Source organism: Thermobia domestica, chromosome 12 (genome assembly GCF_964235325.1).
Source record: "Thermobia domestica chromosome 12, izTheDome1.hap1.1, whole genome shotgun sequence".
In the NCBI taxonomy this organism is placed as follows: domain Eukaryota; kingdom Metazoa; phylum Arthropoda; class Insecta; order Zygentoma; family Lepismatidae; genus Thermobia; species Thermobia domestica.
The window spans coordinates 207,032,578-207,058,871 of NC_137465.1; the positions used below are offsets into that span (position 1 = coordinate 207,032,578).

General features: G+C 36.7%; 1 protein-coding gene across 10 annotated transcripts in view; it reads right to left on the minus strand.

Moving 5' to 3' along the window:
* Unc-115a (actin binding LIM protein Uncoordinated 115a) overlaps window positions 1–26,294 on the minus strand; it is a 292,228-nt gene that overhangs the window by 80,830 nt on the left and 185,104 nt on the right. For all 10 annotated transcript variants that reach the window (XR_014127844.1, XM_081734657.1, XM_081734656.1 and 7 more), the window contains 2 exons: window positions 8,635–8,730; window positions 382–565 (listed from right to left, as the gene is read on the minus strand). Coding sequence is in view for 9 of the 10 variants with exons in the window: in XM_081734657.1 (XP_081590783.1) it covers window positions 382–565; window positions 8,635–8,730 (280 nt within the window). In the remaining variant the exon portion in view is untranslated. The remainder of the gene's footprint in view (window positions 1–381; window positions 566–8,634; window positions 8,731–26,294) is intronic.

A 26,294-nucleotide genomic window follows, 5' to 3' on the forward strand; every position in this document is an offset into this window, starting at 1 on the left:
AATTCCTCATTTAACTTTAGCTTCTGATTGGTGCATATTATAATTTTTAGTGCATATTTGGATATTTTCAGTGCATATTTTCGTGATTTTTAGCGCATATTTGCATGCATATTTTGCCGTTGTTTAGTGCATATCGATCCGAAGTCTACTTATGAGAGACTTAAGAAGTCACTCAAATATAGCCAAACATAGGAACCAAGAAATATACAAAATTGAAAGGATTATTGTAAGAAATCTGAAAATCTAAGTTAATGTAAATGCAGCCTACACCCACTGGTGCCGCCTATGCTTCTCAGTTCAGATGCTAGACCGACACCGGAACGGTTAAATCCTACATACAAGCATTTAACATTCATCTAATAAATTGTTTAATGTTCTCACCTGCATCGGGCACAGGTAAAGCACTTCTGGTGATATGTGTTGCCAAGTGCAGAGACTACTTCTCCTTCCACATAATCTCCACAGGTGGCACACTTGGTGCCGAATTGGCGCTGGTAGTCATTTGTACAATAATAGCCGCCATCTTTACAGAAAAAGCCACCCTGTGCTAAGGAATTCTTGCAGACTGAAATAAACAAGAATATGAAAAGAATTACAAGAAATCATTAACCAAACCTAAAATTATCATTTTCAATTCAAGTGAAATCTGTCTAAGTTGGTTATCCTTAATTGTACACAAACAGTTTAACTCAGAAGTTTTCAACCACCGGTCCGCGAACTTATTATTTCTTAGTGTCGCTAAGACTGAGGTGTTTCCTATGTTACCGTGATCCCAAAACGCATCTAATTCTCTTGCCGGACCGCGTGTATCGAAAGGTTGAAAACCACTGGTTATATAAATAGCCAACTTAGGGAAAGTAATAACATACGGATATACAGTTCCACGTAAGAGGACCAAAGATCAAGATGACTAAGTGTACGTAACAGTTGTACATTTAACAAATTTTCCTGTAAAAAGAGGGTTCTGGCTGCCTTTCTTCAACATAGTATATTTTGCATCATTATTGTTTGATGATTCTCACATGCATTGGTCGTGCAAAACACATCCTTTGTGCAAAATGAAATATTGAAAGCGGTGAAAATGAAAAATGAATAAAATGGTGGAATGAAGAGCAAACGGGAGAGCTCCGAGAAAACCGGTGCTCACGGTGTTTTTCCACCACAAATTCCTGGGGCTCCAGGCTCGAGGTGAACGCTCTACCACTGAGCCACCGCGGCCCTCACTGGCCGTGCAGTCTGTATCTTAATCAATTTAATCCTATTTGATGTCAATTTGGTGTTCTACTTTTAAAATAATTTCTAAAATTGTGAACTAGCATAACACATTCACTGACAACTATCTAAACGCTCAGGGGTAATTATACTTTTTCTTACGGGTAAATTAACGGCAAAAGCCTGTAACCCATTTCATGGCAGAGTTAAAAATTCATCTGATTTAACGTGAAAAAACAACGGACCTACATCGTACAGATTTATTTAAAAGTTCTCTTAAGAATTTTTTTCATAAAACTCGACATTGTTTTTAAGGAACAATAACATTTAAATATATACATAATTCATCTAGAGCCTTCTATTTCACGTTTCCCTCGGAAAATACGTGAAACATGCTTCAGCCCCACTCCCACCTCCCTCTCACGAAGAAAACTTTCCTTTTGCTTTGGGGAAAGACTTCTGTCCGCATCCAACTATTGAAGGATCTCGGGCGCAGCAACTTGTCCCTTCTCTTTCGAGGGAGGCACGGGAAAACACACATCGACAGCAGCGCCAGCAGGGGCACACTTGAAACAGAAAGGCTGCACCACCTTAATTTTGCTTGTATGGATTCTAGAACTACGTTCCTATTGCAACATCAGTACTTGGGAGCACAGATGGTTATTTTGCAATCGGGGCTTACTTGGGCTTAAAACTCAGCACCCTAAAGAGGATCGTGCTCACTAAACTCATTAGGGTTCATGTTCTCTCGAACTCCTACACGCGAATTTGAACATCTCTACTTCTGAGTTAAGTTTAATCCAGAGGGTGCTGTATCTAGATTGGTTTTCCAAGTAGCATTGAATTACACGTTACCACGTACATGGGGATGTCAAGCAACCCGCATTATCACGGTGTCCTTTGCTTAACTGTGCGTGAAGTTACGCATCTGTGCTATTTGCGTAGTTTGTTTCTTGGGTTGTTTAAACTCAAATTTAGAGGCAATAAATAAATAAATAAATAAATAAATAATACTCTGAACAAACAAACAGACGAACAATCTTGTTTCCGCATAAAATTATATTTATTCATATTCTCAGTTCGGGACTGATAGAATAGCTTAATACGAGGTATGTTTGCAAGTTAAGGACATGAACAGCCATTTAGGAGATGGTGTTAAGCCTAATGCAATACAGCAGTAGTAAAGTTCAATATTCATGGCATCTCTTCTTTGTTTACTGTTAATATGTTTGAAATAGAAATTTTGGATACAGCGTAAAAGTAACATCCTCTTGGATACAGCGTAAAAGTAACATCCTTCCGGCTAAATTTTACAAACCTCCATTTAAGTGCGTTATTCTGCTCTCATAAAATGTGATGTTAGCTCATAAACCAGGTCATTAACTGGAGTTCCACATGGAGAGAGGATTCGGCGAAACGAAATCTGAATATTATATTTTAAATAGGGTTACTGCTGAAACTATTTATCACTAAAATATAAGATTCATTCAATAAATAATCGGAAAGGTTGTATAAAAATTACAAAACTTCGACGAAGTTTGTACTTATTTGTTATTGTTTGGTGGTGTCCTGTAGAACTATTACTAGATCGGCCTGGCACGCCTGCATTGCAAACAGGATGCTTGGAATCACTGAAACAAGATGGCGCCACCCTTACAGGTTTACATCTAAGTGGAGCATCGGAGTGCCATTAGATTTCTGTTAACTGAAGGGTTGAAACCAATCGAAATTCACCGTCGAATGGCAGTGCAATATTGTGGAAGTTGTTTGAGTAGAATACAAGTGTACAAGTGGGCAGATAAGTTCAAACGGGGTGTAGCAAATGTTGAAGATTCACCACGCCTAGGACGCTCGTCTATGCAGTCACGGAGAACAACATTGGGAGAGTTAATACGAGAAAACAAGCGTATTACACTATTGTGTTCGCCCCAAACAACTTTCACTATATTGCACTATTCTCCGACAGTAAATGTCTATTGGTTTCAACCCTTCAACTAATAGAAATCGAATGACGCTCCGCTGCTCCACGTTGACACAAACCTGCAAGGGTGTCGCCATCTTGTTTCACTATTTCCCATTACCCCGTTCGCGAGGCAAGTGCCAGGCCCATCTGACAATTCTAGAACTACCAAAAAAATAACGAAGGCGCACAAACTTTGTCGAAGTTCTGTATTTTTTATAGAACTTTTCCGGTTATTTATCGAATGGACCTTGTACTTTTGTCGTTGAACATGACACTAGCAGTACAGAAACCCTAAACCTGACGAAGTAGGGTGGCCAACTGAGAAGTCAAATTACCAGCTCCTGCTCATAATCCTAAGAACAGATTAAGAATAACTATATTTAAAAATCCTGAAATATATAGTTGGGCCTGATCAATATGAAGATCATCCGGTAAAATACCGGTCAGCTGCCAACTCTATGCAGAAGCTAGCTGCTATTTTCACGACTTGCAGTTTTTTCTATTGAATGACCAATTTTCCTGAATTATTCTAAATGTTAACTTTTTTTTTAATCAGATATTTATTATGGGAAACGTGAGATGAATGACAATTGTCCATTCAAAATTCTGTAAAAGTTTTATTTAAAAAAGAAATCCTACTAAAAAATGCTCTTGAAAAAATGTTTAAAACTTTTTTTTTTTTTTTTAATCCCACAACCATTGGCATCTCTCATTGTCAATACACTGAATGACAGTTCGCAAAGTTCTAGTGAACACCGGCAATTACATCTGAAACGAAATCTTCCCAGAAAGAAAAACTACTCAAACCTACTCCATTTCCGTAATAACGTTTATGACAAATAGCAATCTCTCTGAACTGCCCAAGTACATTTCAATTGTATTAAAAGCGAATTACTCAATATTAACGATTTTTAAAAAAAATATATCACTGAGGGCTGAAAACAACGTACCTGAATTCTGGGCTTCCTCGGTCGATTAAAACTGGATATGAGAACTTGATTTGGAAGTTTTAAAAAAGAAAAATTCAGTCATTTCTTTCGGTTGCATGCTGGAATGTGATGCAGTGTTCGTGTCAGCTGCCAAGATTCCAATGCTGGGAACACGAATACCGCTGCAGTCATCGAAACATTTTCAAATCGTTAATCATATTTTAAAGTACCACGAAAGGGGAAAAAAGTATAATATATCAAAGGGGTATGCTGTACTGACTTTCGCAATCGCTAAATACTAAAGAGTGAATGTAAACGTGTGTTTACTTGCGGTAATCTCGAAGCTATTACTCCGATTTCGATGTTGACGCCATGGAACTAGTCATTAGCGTAAAAGGTGGAACAAGGTGTGCAAAAATCATTTACACTTGTAATTTTACTATTATTACATACTGCTTTCCAATCACTGTACATAAACATGACATATACGCAAAATGGTATAGGCAACTTTGTAATAGCCGGTAGAGCCATAGCTAGAGATTTTCGGCGTGACCCTACACTCACCTTACCACACTTTTATATGAAAAAAGCAGTTTTTGTTGTTACGTCACACTGAATTTTTATCTAGTTGCTTGGGTAGACCACTGCAACAGTCAAAAGTAATAATTATGTATTCTTTTAGAAATAAAAACTGTTTTCAAGAGGTTTATTTTGTTTGGAGTTTCTGACAAAACTACCTTTGTTGGTATCATATTCACTTGGAGAACAGTCATGGAAATTTACAGTACAACTATTTACAACGTTTCACACTATCGACAAGAAATGAAATTTCAATACATTAGAAACTGTGCTTTTGACATATGTCCGAAATAAAACTCCGAACATGCATTTCAGAATCCAATCGTTTCTAATTTTGAAAGCGCTCCTGCGTAGATTATAAGTCTTTACTCGGCACCTTGTATATCACATAGTCATTAACAAATCATAATTATATAGTAATTTTTAAGGGTAATTTTAAAACCTGTGTTTTCCTTTCTTTAAATTCCCCGACTAAATTAGTGTTCTTCTGTTTGTTTCTCGTATTACAAAGTTGCCAATCAGGGGCGTCATTTAGGGAGGGCAGGAAGGAGCAACTGCCCCTCCCCCAAGGGTTTGAAGAATACATATACTTTAATCGATGTCTACTAATATACTAGTACAAAACGTGAAAGTCTAATGTTGATGGTGCTCTCCCCCCCCCCCTCAAGCGAAGTCTGAAATGACGCCCCTGTTGCCAATACATATGGTGCAACGCAGTGGCCGTGACTTGTTGGACTTCTTTGTGTGTTTGTGTGACTTGTTGTGACTTGCAGAGTGTTTGTGTGACTTGTTTGACTTCTTTGAGGAAGTGTGGTTTCCAAGTATTGAATCCTCCTCCCTACAATCCAGACATGGCCCCTAATGACTATTTCCTCTAGTGATTATACTTCCTCTTCCTAGTAGAGACCTGCACGGGCCGAATTTTTTGGCCCGAGCCCAATCCAGCCCGGATGCACGTAGGCCCGGCCCAGCCCGGGCCCGAAAAGTTTTGAAGATTTTCGGCCCGAGCCCGGCCCGGCCCGATAAGTTTCTTTAAATTCTTGACCCAAGCCCGGCCCGGGCCCGATAAAATTTCGAAGTTTCATTTTGTAACATTTTGCACGGGCATACTTCTTCAACGTTTGCCTTTATTCTAATTATCGTTTAATGAATGTCAATAATTATTAAAGAATTACAATTAATCGGCCCCAGCCCGGCCCGACCTGAAGAGAAATCAGTGTTGGCCCGCCCAAGCCCGGCCCGGCCCAAAGAAATAATAGAGTCGGCCCGCCCAAGCCCGGCCCGTGTAGGTCTCTACTTCCTAGACCTGAAGAAACACCTGCGGGGGCAACATTTTTCGTCGGACAATGAGATCCAATAGACTGTTTCCCAGTGGTTTGCAGACCATAACAAAGACTTTTTCCATTTATTTATTTCTTCGCTGCCCACAAAGTGGCTGCGGTGTATAGGACCTAAATGGGGACTACATCGAAAAACAGTGATGACCAGGTGAGCCTATCTGCATTCTTTCCTGTCTAGGTAGATAACTTATTGGACGCCCCTCGTAGATTGTAAAACTGCACTCCTACAATACGCATTAGCCAAACGGAAATGATTGCCTCTAACTTTTCGGTTACATTGTCACTAGAACAGATGTTTGAGAAACGAATGATAACTGTAGTATAATGGATTCACTTTGTACAGCTGTATTTCTTTTCACAGCAGCAAAACACGCCATACACATACAGAGAATGTTTTGCTGCTGTCAAATAAAACACTCATTTGCTAATTTATGTGTTGTCTGTGTTTAAATTAGCCCAGAACGGGGATATTCTAATTACTCTTCGACTACTTTCCCCCTCTGATGAAGAATTAGTATACTATCTGATTTACTGAATTAAGAGAACTGTACAAAAACAGCACAGGATGGGAAAATTCAGAGTTTCCAGCAAATAAATATAATCTATTCATGACCAGGACCTCATGGGGGCTGACAGAAAAAAATATAGCGGTACAAGGTAAATTCATTGCTCTATATTAAGACGTACCCTATTGCATCTACTAGCTTATTATGTAAACAAACGTTTCATTGCATTCTGCCAACACGAGAAAAACAGTTTTTAAGTTATGCAATAGCTGAGAAATAATGCTGGGGAGGAGAGTATAAATATTCGCAGTTTTTTTTTTTTTAATCACTTATAGTGAAAGTCACCATACTGGCACAATGCCAAGTTTGGTGAAAGAGATTGAAAAACAATTTCTCAACTACGATGACACAAAACAGAAATAATAAATATCTTTCCCAAGTGCGCCCAACTGCATGCAATCATGTGATTTGCAAAACAAACACTTGTCTGCGCCAAACAGAAACCCAATATTATATCAAAAGACTAGTATAATGAAACTTTGGGAACATCCAAAATTAATTTGTTACAATGAAATAAGTCAATCCTCAACAACTCACTTGTTGTTATACTGTAGGATGGACATTACTTCAACATGGGTGTACACACAAAAATATAAAATGTTTAATTACATTTTGAAATGTGTAAAGCTAGGTTGCCATGTTGCAGAAATCTTGTAGCTATTTAAAAAAAAAAAAAAAAAAAAAAAAAACTACAATATTTCTCCATGTAAACAATCTTGAAAGGAACATGCAACAATTTTTCATCTTGCAAGGAGTCAAACCATGTGCAACTTTCTGGGTCGTGTTGCTTGCTACCTGCTATCGCCCTCCCATTGACAAGGAAAAAAACAGTTTCGCAGCTTCAAAAGCGACGGATTCTTTTGAACGGGGAAGGGAAAGGCGCCAAAATACACGTTTTTTTTTAAAGAGAAGGTTCACTATTTGTCCACTAAAGTGCAGTGCTGCATGGGTTGAGATATCTGTTTTGCTTTCAGAAAGTTGTACTGTCTAAATAGTAAATAGAGAGATGGGATTACAAATTTTTTAATGACGGCTACAAGATTTTTGAAGCATGGCAACCTAACTTAACTGTAGTGGCATGAAATGTAATAACACATCATTTATTCACTCGTTCACTGTTAAACTGTTTGGTTTAAATAAAAGTACGTCTTAAACAATTCTTAAAGATTCACAATACAATCGAAAGGCTTAGTCCCTTATTTGTTGCACTGGAAGATGCACACGCATATTTAATGGAATAATGATCCCGGTTACTCTCCAATCGCTGTCCTGCTCGACCGATCGTGTATATGTAGCAAAAATGGCTACCATATTACCCGAATAGTAAAACAATGTAATAAGAGATATCTGCATTATAAAAAACTACGAATATCAAATTTTAAAGAAATAAAAAAGAAACACAGTGGTTCAGTGGTACAGTGCTTACCTCTGGGGGGCTCTGGTTCGATCCCCGGCGGTTTGTGGTGGACAACAACGTGTCCGTGGATTTTCTCGGGGTACTCCCGTTTCCTCCTACATTATCATGACACTAATTCTTCCATCATCATTCACTTGCCTTAATCATCCGTCTGCCTTAACCTAAAGGGCATAATCGTCGAACGTAGAACTGAAAATTTTCATTTCATTGAAAAAATAATGTTAAATATAAGCAAAAAAAAAAAAAAAAAAAAGGAAATTTATATGAAAGCTCAAAATTCGTTAAAATGAAATGTTTTAAACACACATTAAAAGGAAAAGGGGAAGGACTCGTTATACTAGCTTTTATTACAGCGAGTTTACTGACTAGTCTTGTTGAAAAACATTGGGTATCCACCTTGATTTAAGCCATATCATAGCAACTTTACGTAAGAAATTCTAATAATTTGGATTAAAAAGATCAATCAAAGAAAATCCACATTTGTTTGATTTTATTCCAAATATAAGTGCAGGATTTTTTAGAAAGAAATACATGACTAATATTTATATTTAAAAAAAAAATAACAAACAAGAAAGTACTTTTATAACTTCATGCATATAAGAAATACAAGATAAGAAATGATTGTTACCTTTGCATTTAAAGCAGTTTATGTGAAAGTACTTGTCCTGGACTCGAAGTACTTCTCCTGAACACTTTTTCTTACATGTTTGGCAGTAGGTCTTTCCTAGAAAAGAGACAGAAAAATGACGTAAGTGTATTTTCATTATTATTATTATTATTGTTATTATTATTATTATTATTTATACATTAAAACAAAACAAACGTACAATCAACAAAAATACAGTAATAAAATAGAAAAGAATGTACAAAAACAAAGTTTTTGTATTATGTTGTCGGATCAGTAACAACCAGTAGCGGGTCCGTAAGAGTCGTTTCGAGGGAGGGGAGATCGCCTCCTAGACGACAAACGTAAGTTCAAAATACTCAGTTTTATATCTTAACATAATAACGTAGCGATATGTAATGCTAAATAGATGAACTTAAAGAAAAGGTAGCTTTGTGGGAGATATGGTAGTTGTCACCCCACAATTCCCCTGGAGTCGCCACTGGTAATAACTTAAGTTCTACTAAGTATATAAATTCTTGTGGCTGATCACTGATCTATAACATTTAATGACAAATTTTCATCTAATCACCTGCATTTAAAATAATAACAATATGTAAGTAACATAGCTTACAACGATTTTGAACATTTATGTGATACATTATCCAACTCATATTTAAAATTATTATCGTAGAAACTTACAAAAACCCTAACATACACGGTATGTCGTCCAAAGTATCCATAAAACAAGTCATCTCCAGTATCATTAAAATTTCCAAGCTGTTTCTTGTAATTATGTGTTAGTGGCTTATCTGTTGCGTGTAAATCGTAAAAACAGACTAGCTTCACAAAGAAAATTAAATTCTGAGTGAGAGAAGGGGGGGAGGAGGTTCAATTTAAAGGTGTTGGGGTCGTACATTAACAAACTGTAGGTTTACGTCTCATATCCCTTGTTGAAACGAGAAGTAAAACAAAAACAAAAAAAATCCAAGAAAATACAAATTAGTAGGTAAATGAAAAATTCGACTCGCTGGTTTTTGAGCCCTGGCTTCGCGAGTCTGTGATGGACAACACCGTGTCTGTTTCATTTTCTCTTCCGCTTTCTACCACACTATCAATCCACAAACTCTTTCAAAATCATTCATTTTTCATTCACCATCCCGTCTCCTTTAGCCTAAATGGCACAACCGTGAGTCATAAAAGTATCATAGAAATTCCATTTCATTTTCACAAAAAAAAAATTGTAAAACTCGGATTGCCAGCCAAGAAAAGTTTAAAATCGTGATGAATTGTTGCCTTTGTACGAAAATCAACCATATGAATAGAAGAACCATATTTTTCGTAATAATTCTGACATTTTGTAGCATAATGATCACAATTTTCGCATTTATTTTTTTTAATGTACCACTTTTTTTAACATGGTATTTTGTAAGTAGTATATGTATTTTTGGTAGTAAGATGTATCTTATACAAAAACAAGGATATACCTTGATTAGGTGTATATTCTAGGTAATGTATTCACTGAAATATAGAGATTAATGCAAAATTGTACCTCATCCTTAGTTAAAGGATAACATGCAGCAAGACATTCCCAATGTGTCTTTACAGTTTGCTCTCCTGTCAGTAATAATTGTGTTATATTTGGAAAAGAATCTCTCGGCGTCAACACTCGAGACTGACAACCATATTGAACCTAACGAGCTGACAGCAAAAGACCTGTGGTTAACTGTTTAACAATGATACAATGTCAACTTCCTTAGACATTGTCAAATCCCAGAAAGTGACATCACGCCATGCAAGCTTAGAGATTTTATGGAGAACTTAATTTAGCATCGTGCACATTTTCGGTAAAAATGCAACGATTTTTAAGTTGAATAATATTGGAAATGCGCTTCTCAATAATTATTACCAAGAATTCCAGTTTTTCGTTTTCTTTCGCATTTATCGCAAGTAATGCCGAATTTAGCATAAACTTCGCACATATCCCATTGGGGAAAACGTTTCGTCTCTACATAACTAACTTTGTTCGTAGTTCTAAACAGAAAAGAAAATCTCGTGAAGCCTTATCAGTGTAGACCCGTATGGAACTGACCAGTAGCGTAGTTAGGATTTTTGTTTGGGGGGGGGCTTAGTGTTGGGGAGCATTATATATACATGCATGCGTTTGTTGAGCCACAAGGTTTAGTTTTAATAATAATAACATAACAATAATAATAATACTTAATCTTTCTCATAAGTGCCGGCTTCTTTAGATATTTCTTCGTTGTTTCTCGATTGCTGTTTTTGGACATTTACTTCGCCAAAATTAGCACACTGTCTTTTTTCTTCATTCTAGCCACTTTTCTACAGCGTTTTTCGAGTCTTTCTCTGAATTAATATACTGTTTAGATTTTTTTTTTTTTTTTTTTTTTGAGGGGGGATTTGTTTGCACATTTTCCTTATTGAAATTAACACAGTTGTCTTGTTTTCCATTTTACTCACTATTATAAAACGTTTTCCGACATTTTGCAATTGCAAAGTAAGCGTTGGCGAACACAGCGTTGGCAACCACAGCTTGTCTAGGGACTGTTTAGTAACATATTTTATTTTCAAATAAGAGTACATGAAAGGCAATTGCGTTTTCTTCTGAGAAAAAAAAATACCAATATCAAAGAATCAAAGTACATCGTTGGAACCCTTTGGGAAGAGGCGGCCCCCCTGGGCCCACCCCTTCCCTACACCACTGAAATTAACCTATTTTTGTTGTCCGACAGGTCACTCACTGTATATTTAGTTTTCACATGGAACCAACAAAATAATTAAGATGACAGTGAAGGGCATATATTTTGATATTGCAGAAAAAAGGAAGAAAAAAAGAACTTTTACTCATGCAACCATATATTATATATATATATACACATGCAAAACCACCAACGTTGTTATTTTTGAGAGGAATGTTGTTCTTCTCTACAGAGCAAGTTCTACTTTGTATGAGTTGCAATTGATGTCGAGACCGGTTGCGCAGTGAAGAAAGAAAAAAAAAATACATCGCAAGTTAACGCCTTCAGGTCGATTTTTATACACGCAAACACTTAGTTTCAGGCAGTTATTTTGGCTTCTTTAATAGTCCACCGAGAAGCGAGGAGGGGCGTAATTAGTAGTTTCAACTCGAGTATTTTTTCCATAAATAATATATATACTTTGGACGTAGGTATCCACAATATCTATTTATAAAAAGAATCGAAAGTTATGAGAGTGCGTAGGCCTAATCATTTGCTGTATCTGTACAAGACAAATACACGCGACAAAAATTGTACGATTTTAAAACCGTTATCGAAGACTATAATTCATTCACCTGCTACAGAAAAACAGAGGTTCACTGCCGCAGAAAAATGCATTCTACTTCTTGCTAAGCTAATGCAATCAATTATCTACATCCGTAATCATACAATTAATTAGTTGTAGCAAAGTATATCGATTTAATAACATATCAAGTTGTCTTTTTCGATAGAAAAGACAACTTGAAAACAGTGTAGTAGTTTTCCATTGCTTTCCAGATCGCACTGTTAAAGTCACTCTGTCTACACTTTGAACTAACAGATTGTCTCTAGTTTAAAACGGAAAGGTCAAATAGTCTTGGCAACACATTAAGCTGTGTTTTTATCTTTTATTTTAACTAGCATTTATAACTTCTATTAACAATGGGCAACATCTTATTGTACAGTCACGGGCAAAATAGAATATTTTAAATAATGAAATAAAATCAAAGTTTTACGTCCCACGATTATGCCGGCTAGGCTAAAGGAGACAGTGATGAGAAATGAAAGAAAATAGTGGAATGGAGTAAGTGGAAGGAAACGGGAGAACCGAGAAAATCCACGCACAAGGTGTTTGTCCGCCAGAACGCTCACTTTGGGCGAGCTGGGATCGAACCAAGGACAACATGCACCAGAGGTGAACGCTCTACCACTAAGCCATCGCGTTGAGCATTTTAAGATACATCTACATATCAAATATGCTACTTTCTGTAGACGACGGCTGTACATGTTAAAATCGCTAAATAATGAAAATGAAAGTTTGACTGCTTTAAATGACTAGCGTAGGTTAATGGAGAGCTTTCTTGATGTGCAGTCGGAAGGTCCTGCTTTCGAATCCGGTAACTGGCTATTCTGACAAATTTTCTAGAATTCCCCCCCCCCCATACTTTCCCCACGCAAATGGAGTGTTTTCTATAAATATAGGTCTTCCGCGTCCTTTCCCATTGCTATAATATTTCCAGTTTAAATTGACATTGCAGACTATCTTTAAGCTTGTTAGAATAAAACAAAAGAAAATGATTGATTAAAGTTTAGTGTCAGTTCATTTCCTACGAAAACAAGTTTGTGCTTGTAAAACAATCGTCGAACTCACAAATAAAATGAGAAAATACATGATAATGCCGAAAACTCTTCACAGAATTTACACTTCTCATGAAAGTGATATCTTGGGAAGATGTGATAGTCTCTCCTTGTGAGGCATCTTAACGATTCCAGGAATGAAAGGATTGTTGGACGATGGCCAAGTCGAGCGTCATTATTCTGCGCTCTTGGAAGTTAAGAGGAAAAAGGGATCTACGGAGGTTTTCAATGAAGCAGCAACGACACTGACTCAAATAACATTCTCCTGATCTCACTTTCCATTTAGAAACACCACAATTCTCGGAGATTCAGCGCGATTAAGAGTCGCCTCTTTTTAAGTTTAGGTCACTGGTGTAACAAGCTTTATAGAGCCATTCTTGTTAAAGAGAATCCCACGAGATCCAATTATGACAATCAACGCTTTTGTCCCGATAACTGGGGCAACGGAATGTCAACTGTCCCATACATCTTGACACAAATGTTGTCACATTTTGAGTGTTAGGTTGTTCAGATACGAGACATTTCGTTGAAATTAACCAGTGAAATATTTCGTACATGTATAGCCTTTGTTCTGTTTCAGTCTAGAAGCTCAATGGCAGTCTATCTTACAAAAATAATCTGGTCGGCCAAAGAGCTTCTTCGATGACCAATGTGTGGTCAACGCATTAAGTCTCATTGATCAAGATGAGAAACAAAGAAAGGTAAATCAAAAAATTAAAAGCTCCTACATCCGTAGGAGCTGGAATGATTTATTATTTTTTTTTTCATATAATTTTAAAGAGACTTCTATCAGTTCTCTCTTCAGCTGTTCACGTCTGGAGTCAAAGAACGCCTTTTTACTTGAAAGTAGGCATCTGGAGAATCAATAAAAGCCAAGGATGAGAAAGGGTATAGTGTTTGATGAAACGGTTGTTTGAAGCTCTTTAGGGGAAGGCATACAAAAATTACTTCTTATTGCTACAAGTTACGAGAACAAAAAATGCCTGATATCCAGGGGGTAAAAGTGAGGAGGAATGCGGGAGGACGCCATCCCCCTAACTCCAAAAAATATGTACGGCGTACCCCTAGTTCCTAAAATATTACAATGGGCACAGATAGGCAGGGGGCGGCATGACGTCATGTCGCTACGTACCGTCCCCCTACCTTTTCAGATCCACTTTTACCCTTGCTGATATCCTAATTCTTGTATCGAAGAAATAGAACATTCGGTTTAGTTTTCTTCCCTTATCTTGTAGCGGTAAAATAGTAAATTTTATCGATCTGATTTCCCCTCAGAATCGCCACTGGCTAGCAATGTGAGTATAGAACAGTCCTTGGCATCTAACTGAAGTTTGACATCAGAGCATCCATTCCTATCAGGGCTCGAACCCGGACCCTCGTGCATCAAAGCCACTATACCAGCCGGAAGGGCAAGAGCTAGGAACTGTTGCAGTGAACAAGTAGCTATCAACCCAAAAGTGCAGTACCTGAAAGGCACTCGACTCTTCCATTGAAGTAGTAGTTTGCTCGCCACACTGGTTTGACAACTTGCAAATTGCTCTACCTGCTCCTTAACTGTAATGTTTCTGACATTAGGACTAGATTTTTATCCGAAAATGAAATATAAGCAATGTCAAAATTTTGGATGTTGAAATATTTAGGGGGGGGGGGCAGAAAGAAAAAAAAAGTCTTACACATGTGAGATACTCGTACAATGATTGCAATGGTGTAGAAATGCACGGGAATTGTGTTGAAAACTGATAGATAACTCGAAAATTGAAAACCGAGGAAGTTACGGGAAAACGGCACGTACTTTTAGTGTGCACCTCGTATCGCAAAACTTACACACGTCATTTGCCGGGAACCAAACAGTTTCCATGTATTATTGTTATTAGCTTTTTAATATTCTTAATCAATTTCAGGGTTTCTCTCCCGCTTTGCCCTTCAACTTCTTTTTTTAAATAGTCATACCTCTTCAGAACATGATTTATTCTATAACACTTTTTGTTCCAATTTTTTGCTGGTTTTCAATTATCTCCGATATTTTTTTCTCAGCTTCCCCAATATTTCATCATTTAGTTTCCCGTTCTACCTAGCTAATTTTAGCCTTCAAAACTCACCTGTCAACGTATTCTAGAATAAACCTACCAGTATTTCATGCCATTCCCATCGCTGCTCCAAACAGCACAATATTGCATACTAAATATTTTACGACTTCTTCTTTTAATCCTTCCTCCAGAAGTACAGAAACCTTTTTCTTCATAAAAGCTAATTACGCAATCCCTCTCCTTTCTTTTATTTCTTGTCCTGAATGCTGCTCATTCTACCTCAGGAATAACGTACCGGTATACAACTTAAAAATAAAATCTAGCCAAACTAAGCATTTATTATTATTAATCTGTGTTACATTTTCGGTAATCTATCATTGCTATTATCAGACACATTCCGCGTTATGCAGAGTCGTTTTGACATGTGATTAACGTCATACTAAAGGCCTGACTACTGCAGGAAACATACGTTAGTCGAACTCTTTAGTATGGCACTAATCTAGGGTGACCAAATCGTCAACTATAAAAAACGGGACAACTTTTATTTCTGGATAGGTTGCTCCCCTAAATATATCTCTCCGTTCTCTCTCTCTCTCTCTCTCTCTCTTTTTTTTTTTTTTTTTTTTTTTTTGTATTTCTCACAAAAAAGGGCAAATTTACACTTTTTCGTTTTAAAACCTATTGAAAAGGTTGTGGAATTAATTAGATAACAAGTAACTATCAGCAGCTAACAAAAATGAAATATTTGAAAACATTACTAAAAATATATGAACACTCAAATCTGTCACCCACATGATTTATAATTACTCTCAGCATCGGATTCCAACTCCTTTTATTTGCATTTTCTTACTTTTAAACATTATTTCACTTACAACTAGTTTTGTTTTTTACTTTCACTTTTATAGTTCTGTAGCTTTGTTCCCCTTTCGTAGTGTGTTACATCTTAGTCAAATCACGAAAACACTGTACTGTACTGATGATAGCGCCTCAATCTTTCATCGCCCGAAATAGAGAGTAAAAACAGCTTAAATTTGTTCTCATAAGACTTTCACCCCCTTGCATTGTCGCCTGCGGAGTGGGGAGGACTAGGAGAGAAAACAGTGCAGCTACCACATCTAATATCGCAAACGTCGTAATGACGTTGCTCAGTAATTAAACACATTCCAATATAATCACATAGCTTAGAAAATAATCATATAAATTAGGAAATGTTAGCAATTCGAAAGGTTTTTTGTACCCAGTGTAAGTAAATACGGGACATTTTGGCGTCCCGGGAGAATTTTTCGGGACACCGGGAATGATAGTCAAAAAAACGGGACAATCCCGTTTTTACGGGACGGTTGGTCACCCTACACTAATCACGAGTCAAAACGTCTCTGTATAAGGCCCATTATCTCTTATTAACGGTATGTTGCCGACACTTTTAACGATTTTATTTTTTATTTACTTAAGTTACTTATTCATATTTATTACACGAGTTCATAATACTAGCTATTTCGATGTCGTATCTACGAATTTATTGTATAATTAAACATCGTCCAGGCGCCATGGACACATTATCATCATTATGTTCGTATTTCTTCAACCACTCTTAGCACCTAAGCAACTGACAATATTTTCAAGAACGAGTTCCTTTGTCTCTTACTTATGGCCGGCAGTGTAGATCAAGTTTCCGAAAGAAAGACGAAAAAAGAACCCATTTTTAGCTTAGTATTTTGAATATCATGGAATATTTTGTTCATTCATTCAAGAATTCCTTTTTGCCCCTGTCTGTGTCACATGCGCTTCGTTGGGTAAGTGACGGTAATAAATTTAATACGGTCATTTGATTACCTTCACCCTCAACACGAACGTAGGCAGCACGCACAATTCAAACGCACGAAACATCGAAAACGATCAAAGTGATAGAAGCAGCAATATTTTTAAGCATTTAATTACAAGGGCTCTATGAACATACATTACGTTATTATTATTGTTTTTTTTTTTTTTTTTTTTTTTAACCGAGTTTCTGATCGACAGAGAAATATCATTTATTGTCTTCCTGGGGGCAAAGTTAATATTATTATAAGCGCATTAATATTTCGAGATCATGTATATTTTCTTCCTCAATATTATGGCTTAATAAAGAATATAGAACTTTTCAGAACGAAACTCAAATATAATATTGGTAGAGGGGTTTACAGCTATTTCGAAATGTTGGAACCTTATTTAAAGAAAAAAGAAAATAATGTTCGTTCGTTGTGCACAATTTACTACACAATATCCCATGACGTATTACAGTAATGGAAAAATGAAATAAAATCTTTAAGTTTTACGTCCCACGGTTATGTCGGTTAGGCTAAAGGAGACTGTGATGAGAGATGAGTGAAATGGTGGAATGAATAAAGTGGGAGGAAACGGGAGAACCCAAAGAAAACCCATGAGCACGGTGTACAGTAATGGAATTATAAAAGAAAAATATTACTGCTTACAGAGAGCGACTTCAAGCAGAAATAAAACAGACAATTAAGAGAAATCTATATCTTCAATGAAGAAGTTTATTATGCTAAGCTGCAAATGAAACCTTGTTCTCCACAATCTGTATGAATTCTATACTGAAATTCAAAGCAATTTCATACAAGATAAGTCGAAAAGACTAAACAAAATATGGGGGGATACGGTGGTACAGCATTGATCTCTGGTGCAAGCGGTTTCTCGTTTGGTCCCAGGATATACGATTTTGTGGACAAGAATAATGGGTCCACGGATTTATTTTTTTTGGAGGGGGTTGTTTCCCACTACACACTTTATTTCGCAACACTTAGAGTATTATTCACCTTCATCGTCTCATTTTGACTGGATAGCATAACTGAGTATTCAGTGCCGTGCCGTACGGGGTGACGACCACGGATGCCGAAGTAAGGGGACGCAAAATTCGGGAGGAAAAAGGAAAGAAAAAGAGAGGAACAATTTTACTCATCTTAGGAAGATGCATATGCACATATATAAAATGGAATGGAATGGGAAAAGTAATAAAAAGTGCTCAAAATCTAGGAAAAGCAGGGTTTAAATTTGGAAATTTTCTTAGGCTTCGCGCTACCCATAGTGGCGCTTCGCGGCTGGTCTGTCGACTTTACTCATATATATATATACGGAGGCGCCGCCATATACCCTCGTCCCACGCGCTGATTTTCGACGGCATGGCATTATAACTATTTTTTTTTTTTTTTTTTTTTAGTACTAGAGAGAAACGATCATTTATACTAAATTAAATTCACTTCTGGATAATGTATATATGAATTTTATTGACTTTCGAATTTATAATAATCAAGACAATAGATGCTTGTGGCTCTTTACAAGTCATTTCGCTAGAAAGAAGTGACAATATAAGACTTTGGATAAAATATATTCAGAAAGTAACTCTTTTTTTTAAATATTAATAAATAGTTATTTTTATGTCCCAGATGTACAAGAAATTAATTTTGTTTTACGTAATGACCAAGGGATACTGTTTCTACATGTGTTAGATAATATATAGAACTGGTTTCACTGAATCGCAATTAATTAGTAATTACGTAACTGTGTTGTTTCTTAGATTGTTATTTTACGATTGTCATTTCTGACCTATTCAAGAAACATCTTAATGCACGCCTCTACTTTTCAAACACAATTATATTGTAGTAATATTTACTTCACCTCGTAGTGTGTCGACACGCAAAAGTCCTTAACGCTGGTCTAGTGGCTAGCGCGTGTTCCTTTTAGTGCATGTGGTTTTGGGTTCGATTCCCGGTGAAAGAGGACGAAAATTTAATTTCCCAATTATTCACCTTCAATAATCACCCTCTCCTTTAGCCTAAAGGGCATAATCGTAGGACGTTAAACTCAAAAAATTTCAATTCAATTGAAACGCAAGTCAGTACCTTAATGAGATTTCAGTTTCTGATGAGTTATACGATTTTAATTATATTGTGACGTCATACAATTCGAAGATTCATCACTAAAAATGCTGAATATTAAAAAAAAATCGCTAACCACTGCAATTCACAGCATTTTCTCAAGTATGGGTAAAATTTTGAAGTAGATCAAAACATGGTTCTTCCATTAACTTACTTGTACTTATATCCTTCTCAGCAATGAGACTACAGTATGTCTAAATATAATAGTTACATTTAGTTTGTAATAAAACAAAATAGTTTTAACATACAGTTATCAAAATTAAATAATAATGTTATTTTTTAAAAAATAGTTCACAGGATACCAAAACATGATACGTAATTAAATGCAGTTGAGTTCGTTCCTCTAGTCGCTGCCTTAACTTAGATTTTCGGTTAAATGTTATTCTGGCATGGCAACATTGTAATTTCTATGAATGGCAACTCTGAAAATTCTTCATGTTTATGTTTTCTGTTGTAGAATAACATTATTTATTATTTCGGTAAGTTGCATTTCATTATCTGCTTTCACTCATGAAAAAAACAAGCAAAAGAAAAATCGTAGATTTTGTATTTTTTTTTTCTTTTTTAAGTAAGGCATGCTCTTAATAGTTATTGGGTTGATCCTGTAAGACCAATTCCTACCCCTCCCCCCCCCCACACACACAAGAAAAAAAAAGACAAGATGGCTCCAAATCCAAAATGGTCCTTTTCGAATTACAATCTTCAATTATAATTCATTACTTTGTTTCTATTGTACTCTTGTCAGTTTTATTAATACGACTGTCTTAGAACTTCCCCAACTACGATTAACACAAATGATACAGTTCGTTCATTATCACCAATTACTATATTACAGTATTTTCAATAGTTAAGCAGTATGTACTGATATCACAATATACCAATGAAACAAATTTTTGCTGACCGTGCAATGTGTGTCTGTGAATGCATTTATTGTTTGTCCAAGTACCAATGGTTCTGAAAACGTCTGCTTGAAAAGGCGCAAACCTTGGAAACGGAGGTAGGAACATATACGCGTCTAGGCGTCGTCTAGTCTCTCGCCAACCGAGATGTCACTGATCGATCGACCGACGCAGTAAACTGCACTCATCTACTACGAACACTTAACAGGAACTACAACCCGCACTCATTTGGGAAGAAAATACACTCAACGTTTACGAAATAGCCATGAAAACAAAGTGGATCCTGATATTAACCACGATGTTTTCTCTCGCACGATTAGACAATTTCCAGAGTCTACAGTTATATATGAGACATCCTCAAAATGCAAATACACTATCAACAACAATATTATTTTGTTTATGGGTGTTTACTAGCCTCTCACTGCATTTTTAAACGTTTTATAATCAATTTACTACAAAGACATAAGACAAAAGTTCTTTAAAGTAAACAAAGCACTCTACGCTTGCCTCTTACTGATTCGTGGGCAGTCGTGTATAGAAGATGCATTTTCTGCATCTAGATGTAACGAAAGTGTTTGTAATTTATATTTTTAGGTTAAAAAGGTGAAATTAACATCTTTCAGTTAAACATTCTACAATTATGCCGATTAGGCTAAGGGAGACGATAGGTAAAGCCAAGTGAATGATGGAAGAATTGGCGGAATGAGAAAGTGGGAGGAAACGGGAGAACCCGGAGAAAACCCTTGGACAGGATGTTGTCCACTACAAACTTTATTAGCCGAAAATCGAACCAGGGACCCTACGCACCAGAGGAAGGTGCTCTACCATCGAGCCACCAGATGAAATGGCGCTAACTCTTCTATTGTAATGACTGAAAATTACGAGAATGCAACTTCGAAGGCGAAGAAGGATTAACAATTACAACATAAGAAATAAATCAGATTGTGTGAAAGGCTAACCTGAAATTTCTAATGTATTTTCAATCAATTGACTGATGGGGTTTTAACAGCCTTTCTTAAGCAAGAACGTTATGCACCAGACCAACTGCTGAATACTTAAAAATGGAATCAAAGTTTTATAACAGAGACTACATTTTTCCACTGGGTCCTTGGTTCGATCCCAGATCGCGCAAAGTGAACTTTGTGGTGGACAAACACCGTGTGCGTGGGTTTTCTCGGGGTTCTCCCGTTTCCTCCCACTTTCTTCATTCCACCATTTCATTTATTTCTCATCATCACCGTCTCCTTGAGCCTAACCGGCATAACCATGGGACGTAAAACTCAAAGATTTCATTTGATTTCATTTTTCCACTGGAATATAGTGAAATCCTGGATCATATGCACTGAAGACGGAGCAGCGGTGGTTCAGTGGAGGAGCGTTGATCTCTGGTGTGTGGGGTCCCTGGTTCGATACCAGCTCGCGACAAGTGAGCTTTCTGGGAGACAAACACCGTGTTTGTGGATTGTTTCGCGGTTCTCCCATTTCTTCCCACTAATTTCTAATCATCACCGTCTCCCTTAGCATCAATGCATAATCGTGGGACGTTAAACTGAAAGATTTCATTTTATATGGATTGAAACAAGCGAGACACTAGTCATGAAGAAAGACTACTATATTTGAATAACAATAACCAGATGTTGTGATTTAGTAGTAAACCATTTACAAGTCCACACTTCATATAGCCTCGATGCACACGTCGTAAGAAAATCTCCGAAATACCCAACCACTTTTTACATTTACTATTATATTATTTCTTTACTAATAAAATTGTTTCATCAACTATCATTATTATTATTGTTGTTCGAATATTAAAATTTTATACCTTCAAATTATTTAGTTGTTTGATCGAAGTTTAGTGTCCCTTTGCTGCATCAAGGCTATAAGAGACGTGAACATAAGAGTTTAAGATGGAATCCGAAATATAGTAATCACCGGGAATCGAACCCAAGATGCCGTGCACCTAAAGTCCAAGCACTAGCCACTAGAACAGCGGGGAAGGCTTCAAGTTATTTACTAGAACAAAAAGGATTAACAAAACGTGTGTGTATTTGAAAGAAAAATTTAGACGTGAGCACAAAATTAATCTACAGACTTATTTCCCCAAATGTTTGCAATGCACCGTTCGTTAAACCATCTTACATACCTAATAACGGTAATATATAACAAATTTGTAACGCTTCCTGTTACGTCAAAATGAAGGAACTACCGTGACAAAACCACCGTAATCACACGTCCAGGCACTAACTTCCTAAACACGACTTTTTTTTCATTTTTAATGGTTTCGTAGCTGAGTATAAAAAAAAAAACATTAATGGTCTTACAAAAAAAAAACAAGTACTTTAACTGTTTTTTTAATATTAAAAAAAGAATAATTTGTAAAGTTCTAATTTACGGATTTATTTTAACTGTATTTAATTTAGTAACAAATTCCCATCAAGGAACTACTATTTGAACGAAAATTAACCCACAAGCGACAATCCAACAGACGAACCGACAAAATTCATCAGATACTCAAACATACGGTGTAAATTCGAGATCTAACGCTTTCCATTTTATTTACGTAATGTTACTAATGTTTATCACTATTACTGCTCGTATGACTGTAGTTCTATGACTCACAGACTGTATATGAGAAAAAAAAAAATCCATTTTCATGCATTTCCGTAACTTTTTCCCTTTCCTTCTTTTTCCTTCCAAGTTTTGCACTTAATAGCGTCTGATTTTCTCTAGTATATCCCCTAATCCACCTTGCCTGCTTTTCGTCCTAACTTCCCATCTGTGAATTTTATATGAAGGAAAATGAAACGAAATACTTTAGTTTAATATCCCACGACTATGCCCTTTAGGAAGACTACGATTAAGGCAAATGAATGATGAAAACATTGGTGGAATGAGAAAGTGGGAGGAAATGGGAGTATCCCGAGAAAACCCACGGACACGATGTTGTCTACCACAAAGTTAATTGAGAGCTCCTTTGTGGCTAAGCGGCTAGCGTACACGCCTTGGGCTTGAGAGACCCGGATTCGATTCCCTGTGGGAGCCCATGCTGTTCGAATTCCACGTTAATTAGTAAGTCCCGTCTCATACTGCCTCGCAGCTGAACGAGACGTTAAACTCTAAATCAATGTAATAAACTTACTTAGCCAGGAATCGAACTAGGGACCACACACACCAGAGCTAAGCGCTCTACGACAGCCACTGTGCAGCCCCAATAAATATTTATATGAAATACCAAACTTTTATATATATATATATATATATATATATATATATATATATATATATATATATATATATATATATATATATAAAGAAAATACCCTTGTTCCAAAAGAAATTAACGAGATTTAACCTTGCAATGGCATTAATACAACGACACATTAACACATTAATGTGTGATTTAAGTAAACAAACAAAAAGTAGCTAGGAGCTCCCTCTTGGTTATATAATTAGCAACATACACGTTTTCGGCGGGAGACGCATGTTCAAATCCTGACCGGAGCTCATGTGGTTTGAATTCCACGTTATCATTGACAGTCTCGGAAATTAAATTTAAAGGGGAAGTAAAAGTCGAGAAAAAATAAATCTAAATCTCAGCATTCTTAGTAAATTCGAGACCCTTACGGAACTTCTCTCTCTCAATCAGTCCCCAAATATTTTATTTTTCCTTTTGATTTATTTTGATTGAGTTCAATGACCATTCTTTAGAGATATTATCTTTCAATTTTATTTTTCTGTTATGTAGTAACCCATTTAAAAAGGAAACAAGGGTGTTTATAAATATCTCAACTAACTGCGTATGTATGTATGTATGTATGTATGTATTCACTGTCCAGAACAACTTTGAATTGCTTTCTCTTTTTCGCTTACGGGAAGAGGCTCTTTGTTCTAGAGGAAGGTAGATGCGGCAAGCGGAACAATCTCACTTTAGGTTTTAATCTGCTCATTGAAATGTCATTAGAAATAAATATCCGTACTATTATTGTGTGTGTATTACATTCCCACAGCATATCTTAATAGCACAGTTCTTGGATTATGGAATTTACTTACGTTGACTTTCTTATTATTATCATCATTATGTAACTACAGTTCAATGACCCTTTCGTTAACCATTTTTTCTTACACGCACGTTTGTTTTTCCACTTGGTATAAAACAAAAGTATTCAAATTGGGGTACACAATATTATTTTAAGAGTTGTTAACATTAAACATACTATTATACAAAGTTAAATGGGATACATAAATAAATACCACAGTGTTCGAAGTGGAAAAAAGCAGAGATGGTATGTTACGATTTTGACTCGACATACCGACTATCTAAATGTTGAAAAACAGTGAGGGTATGTTGTCTAGAAGATTGCATTTGTATTTTTACATAATGACTGAAAATCATTGGAGAGCTTCTCTGCAGTTACGGCGGGGGGAAGCACGGAGAAACTTTTGATATCCAGCCAACAACTTTAAAAAAAATCCCCTTATGTTGTATTAGAGAGAATTATGCACGAAAATGCTCAAAAACCGAGTTTTATCTTAACAATTTCCTGCGGGAAAACTCCCGGATCCCCAACTCGACTCAGGAATATTTCAAACCCCCGGAAGATTCGCCTCAACGGCAGACAACCCCTAAATCCGCCCATGCTCAAAACACGACATTCATATACATTAAGACAAGAAGACACACACATACATAAGAAACAATTCAATATGACACATTAAAATATAAAATACATGAATTTTTTTGAAGACATCTAATTTTAAAAACAAAAGGTAGGGAAAAGATAACGAAAATGTCGGTGTTGTCAACTTAGAAATTATTTATATACGTGCAAAGCTATTCATCAAGTACCGTGTATAAAAATGGATTTATTAAAAGGTATTTAGCATCTACTCTCCAGTGACGGTATGTCTCGATCACTAAAAACCAGAGGAGGTATACCTTCATCACTGAAAAACCAGAGGCGGTATGGCATACCACCGCATACCGACTTACTTCGACCACTGCTCTACCATTAGCGTACAAAATTCAGTAACACAACTACGGATATCGATCTTTTCTCCTTCCTTTATTTTCAATAAACTATTGTTCATTCTAGTTTAGGAACTACTATAACTTACATAAAAATAAAAACTGAAAAGCTAATACTATTACTAATCTAAATTGCAATTTTAGAAATATACGAGGAAGGACCAGAAACTAAGGTTACAAGGCCGATATTTCTGAAGCTTTCGTCTGTTAGAAAGGAATGAGGGGTGTACGGTAATTTTAATACGTGGTGTTGGCAACTGTGTAGTTTCAGCCATCCGTCACCTACGGCGCTAGTTGTAAATAAACACAAATGGCGACTTGTTTGGAAAACTTGTCTCACAAAGAAGTCCACTCGCTTATTCAATTTCTGTGGGCGAAACCATGGATGAAATTCACCGGCAGCTGGTAAAAGTTTAATGGGAGACTGTAATGTCTCATCAATGACACAGAATGGTTTAGAAAGTTTGTGGCTGCTAGAGAAAACGTCACCGACGACAAACGCAGTGGTCGACCCGGCACGGCATCAACAGATTTGAACATAGCTCGCGTGGAGGATCTAATACAGGACAACAGGAGGATCATGTTACGGCATCTGATGTCAGAACTGGGAATGTCGTTCGGAACGGTTTGTCACATTGTGCACGATATACTGCAGTACCACGAAGTTTGTTCTCGATGGGCTCCACGCAATCTGTCCAACCTACACAAGGAGAAGCACATAGGGACAACACTTTTGGATCATCATCCACCACCCTCCTTGCAGCCCGGGCCTCGCTCCAAATGACTTTCACCTGTTCCCGCACTTGAAGGAGCACCTAGGAGGCCGTCACTTCGCTTCAGACCAGGATGTAGGGCAGGATTTTTACCAGGGGGGAATCTTCGAACTCAACCCACGATGCGACAAGTGACTCAACCAATATGGAGACTATGTAGAAAAATAACCTAATATGTATGTACTGCTATCTATTGGCTGTATTGGTTGTATGAAATAATATATAACCGTTTCACTGCAGGCTTTGTAACCTTACTTTCTGATAACTCCTTGTATCGTTGGTTTGATGGGAAGCACCATCCTATGAAGGCAATGATATTACGGAAACTGTAACAAACATAATTAGAGTTTGGTTTGATCATATTTTAAGTTACAAAGTATGTGTTTGAGATTATATGAATTCTCGTCAACACTTGCTTCGTAAGAAAGAAGAAAATCCTTTTTAAAAATAAGCGGCATGATGTTTCGGTGGTAAAAACTCCTCTCTCTTTTGTGTAAGGGGCCCGGATTTTGCTTCACGTGATTTGCGATGAAGTGCGCATATGACTTATTACGATGTTCTCGTTTATTTTACAATAGTATCTTCACTATCCTTGTTTTTATCTTACACATAACTGGGAAGTAGAACTTCTTAAGTAATGCATATACA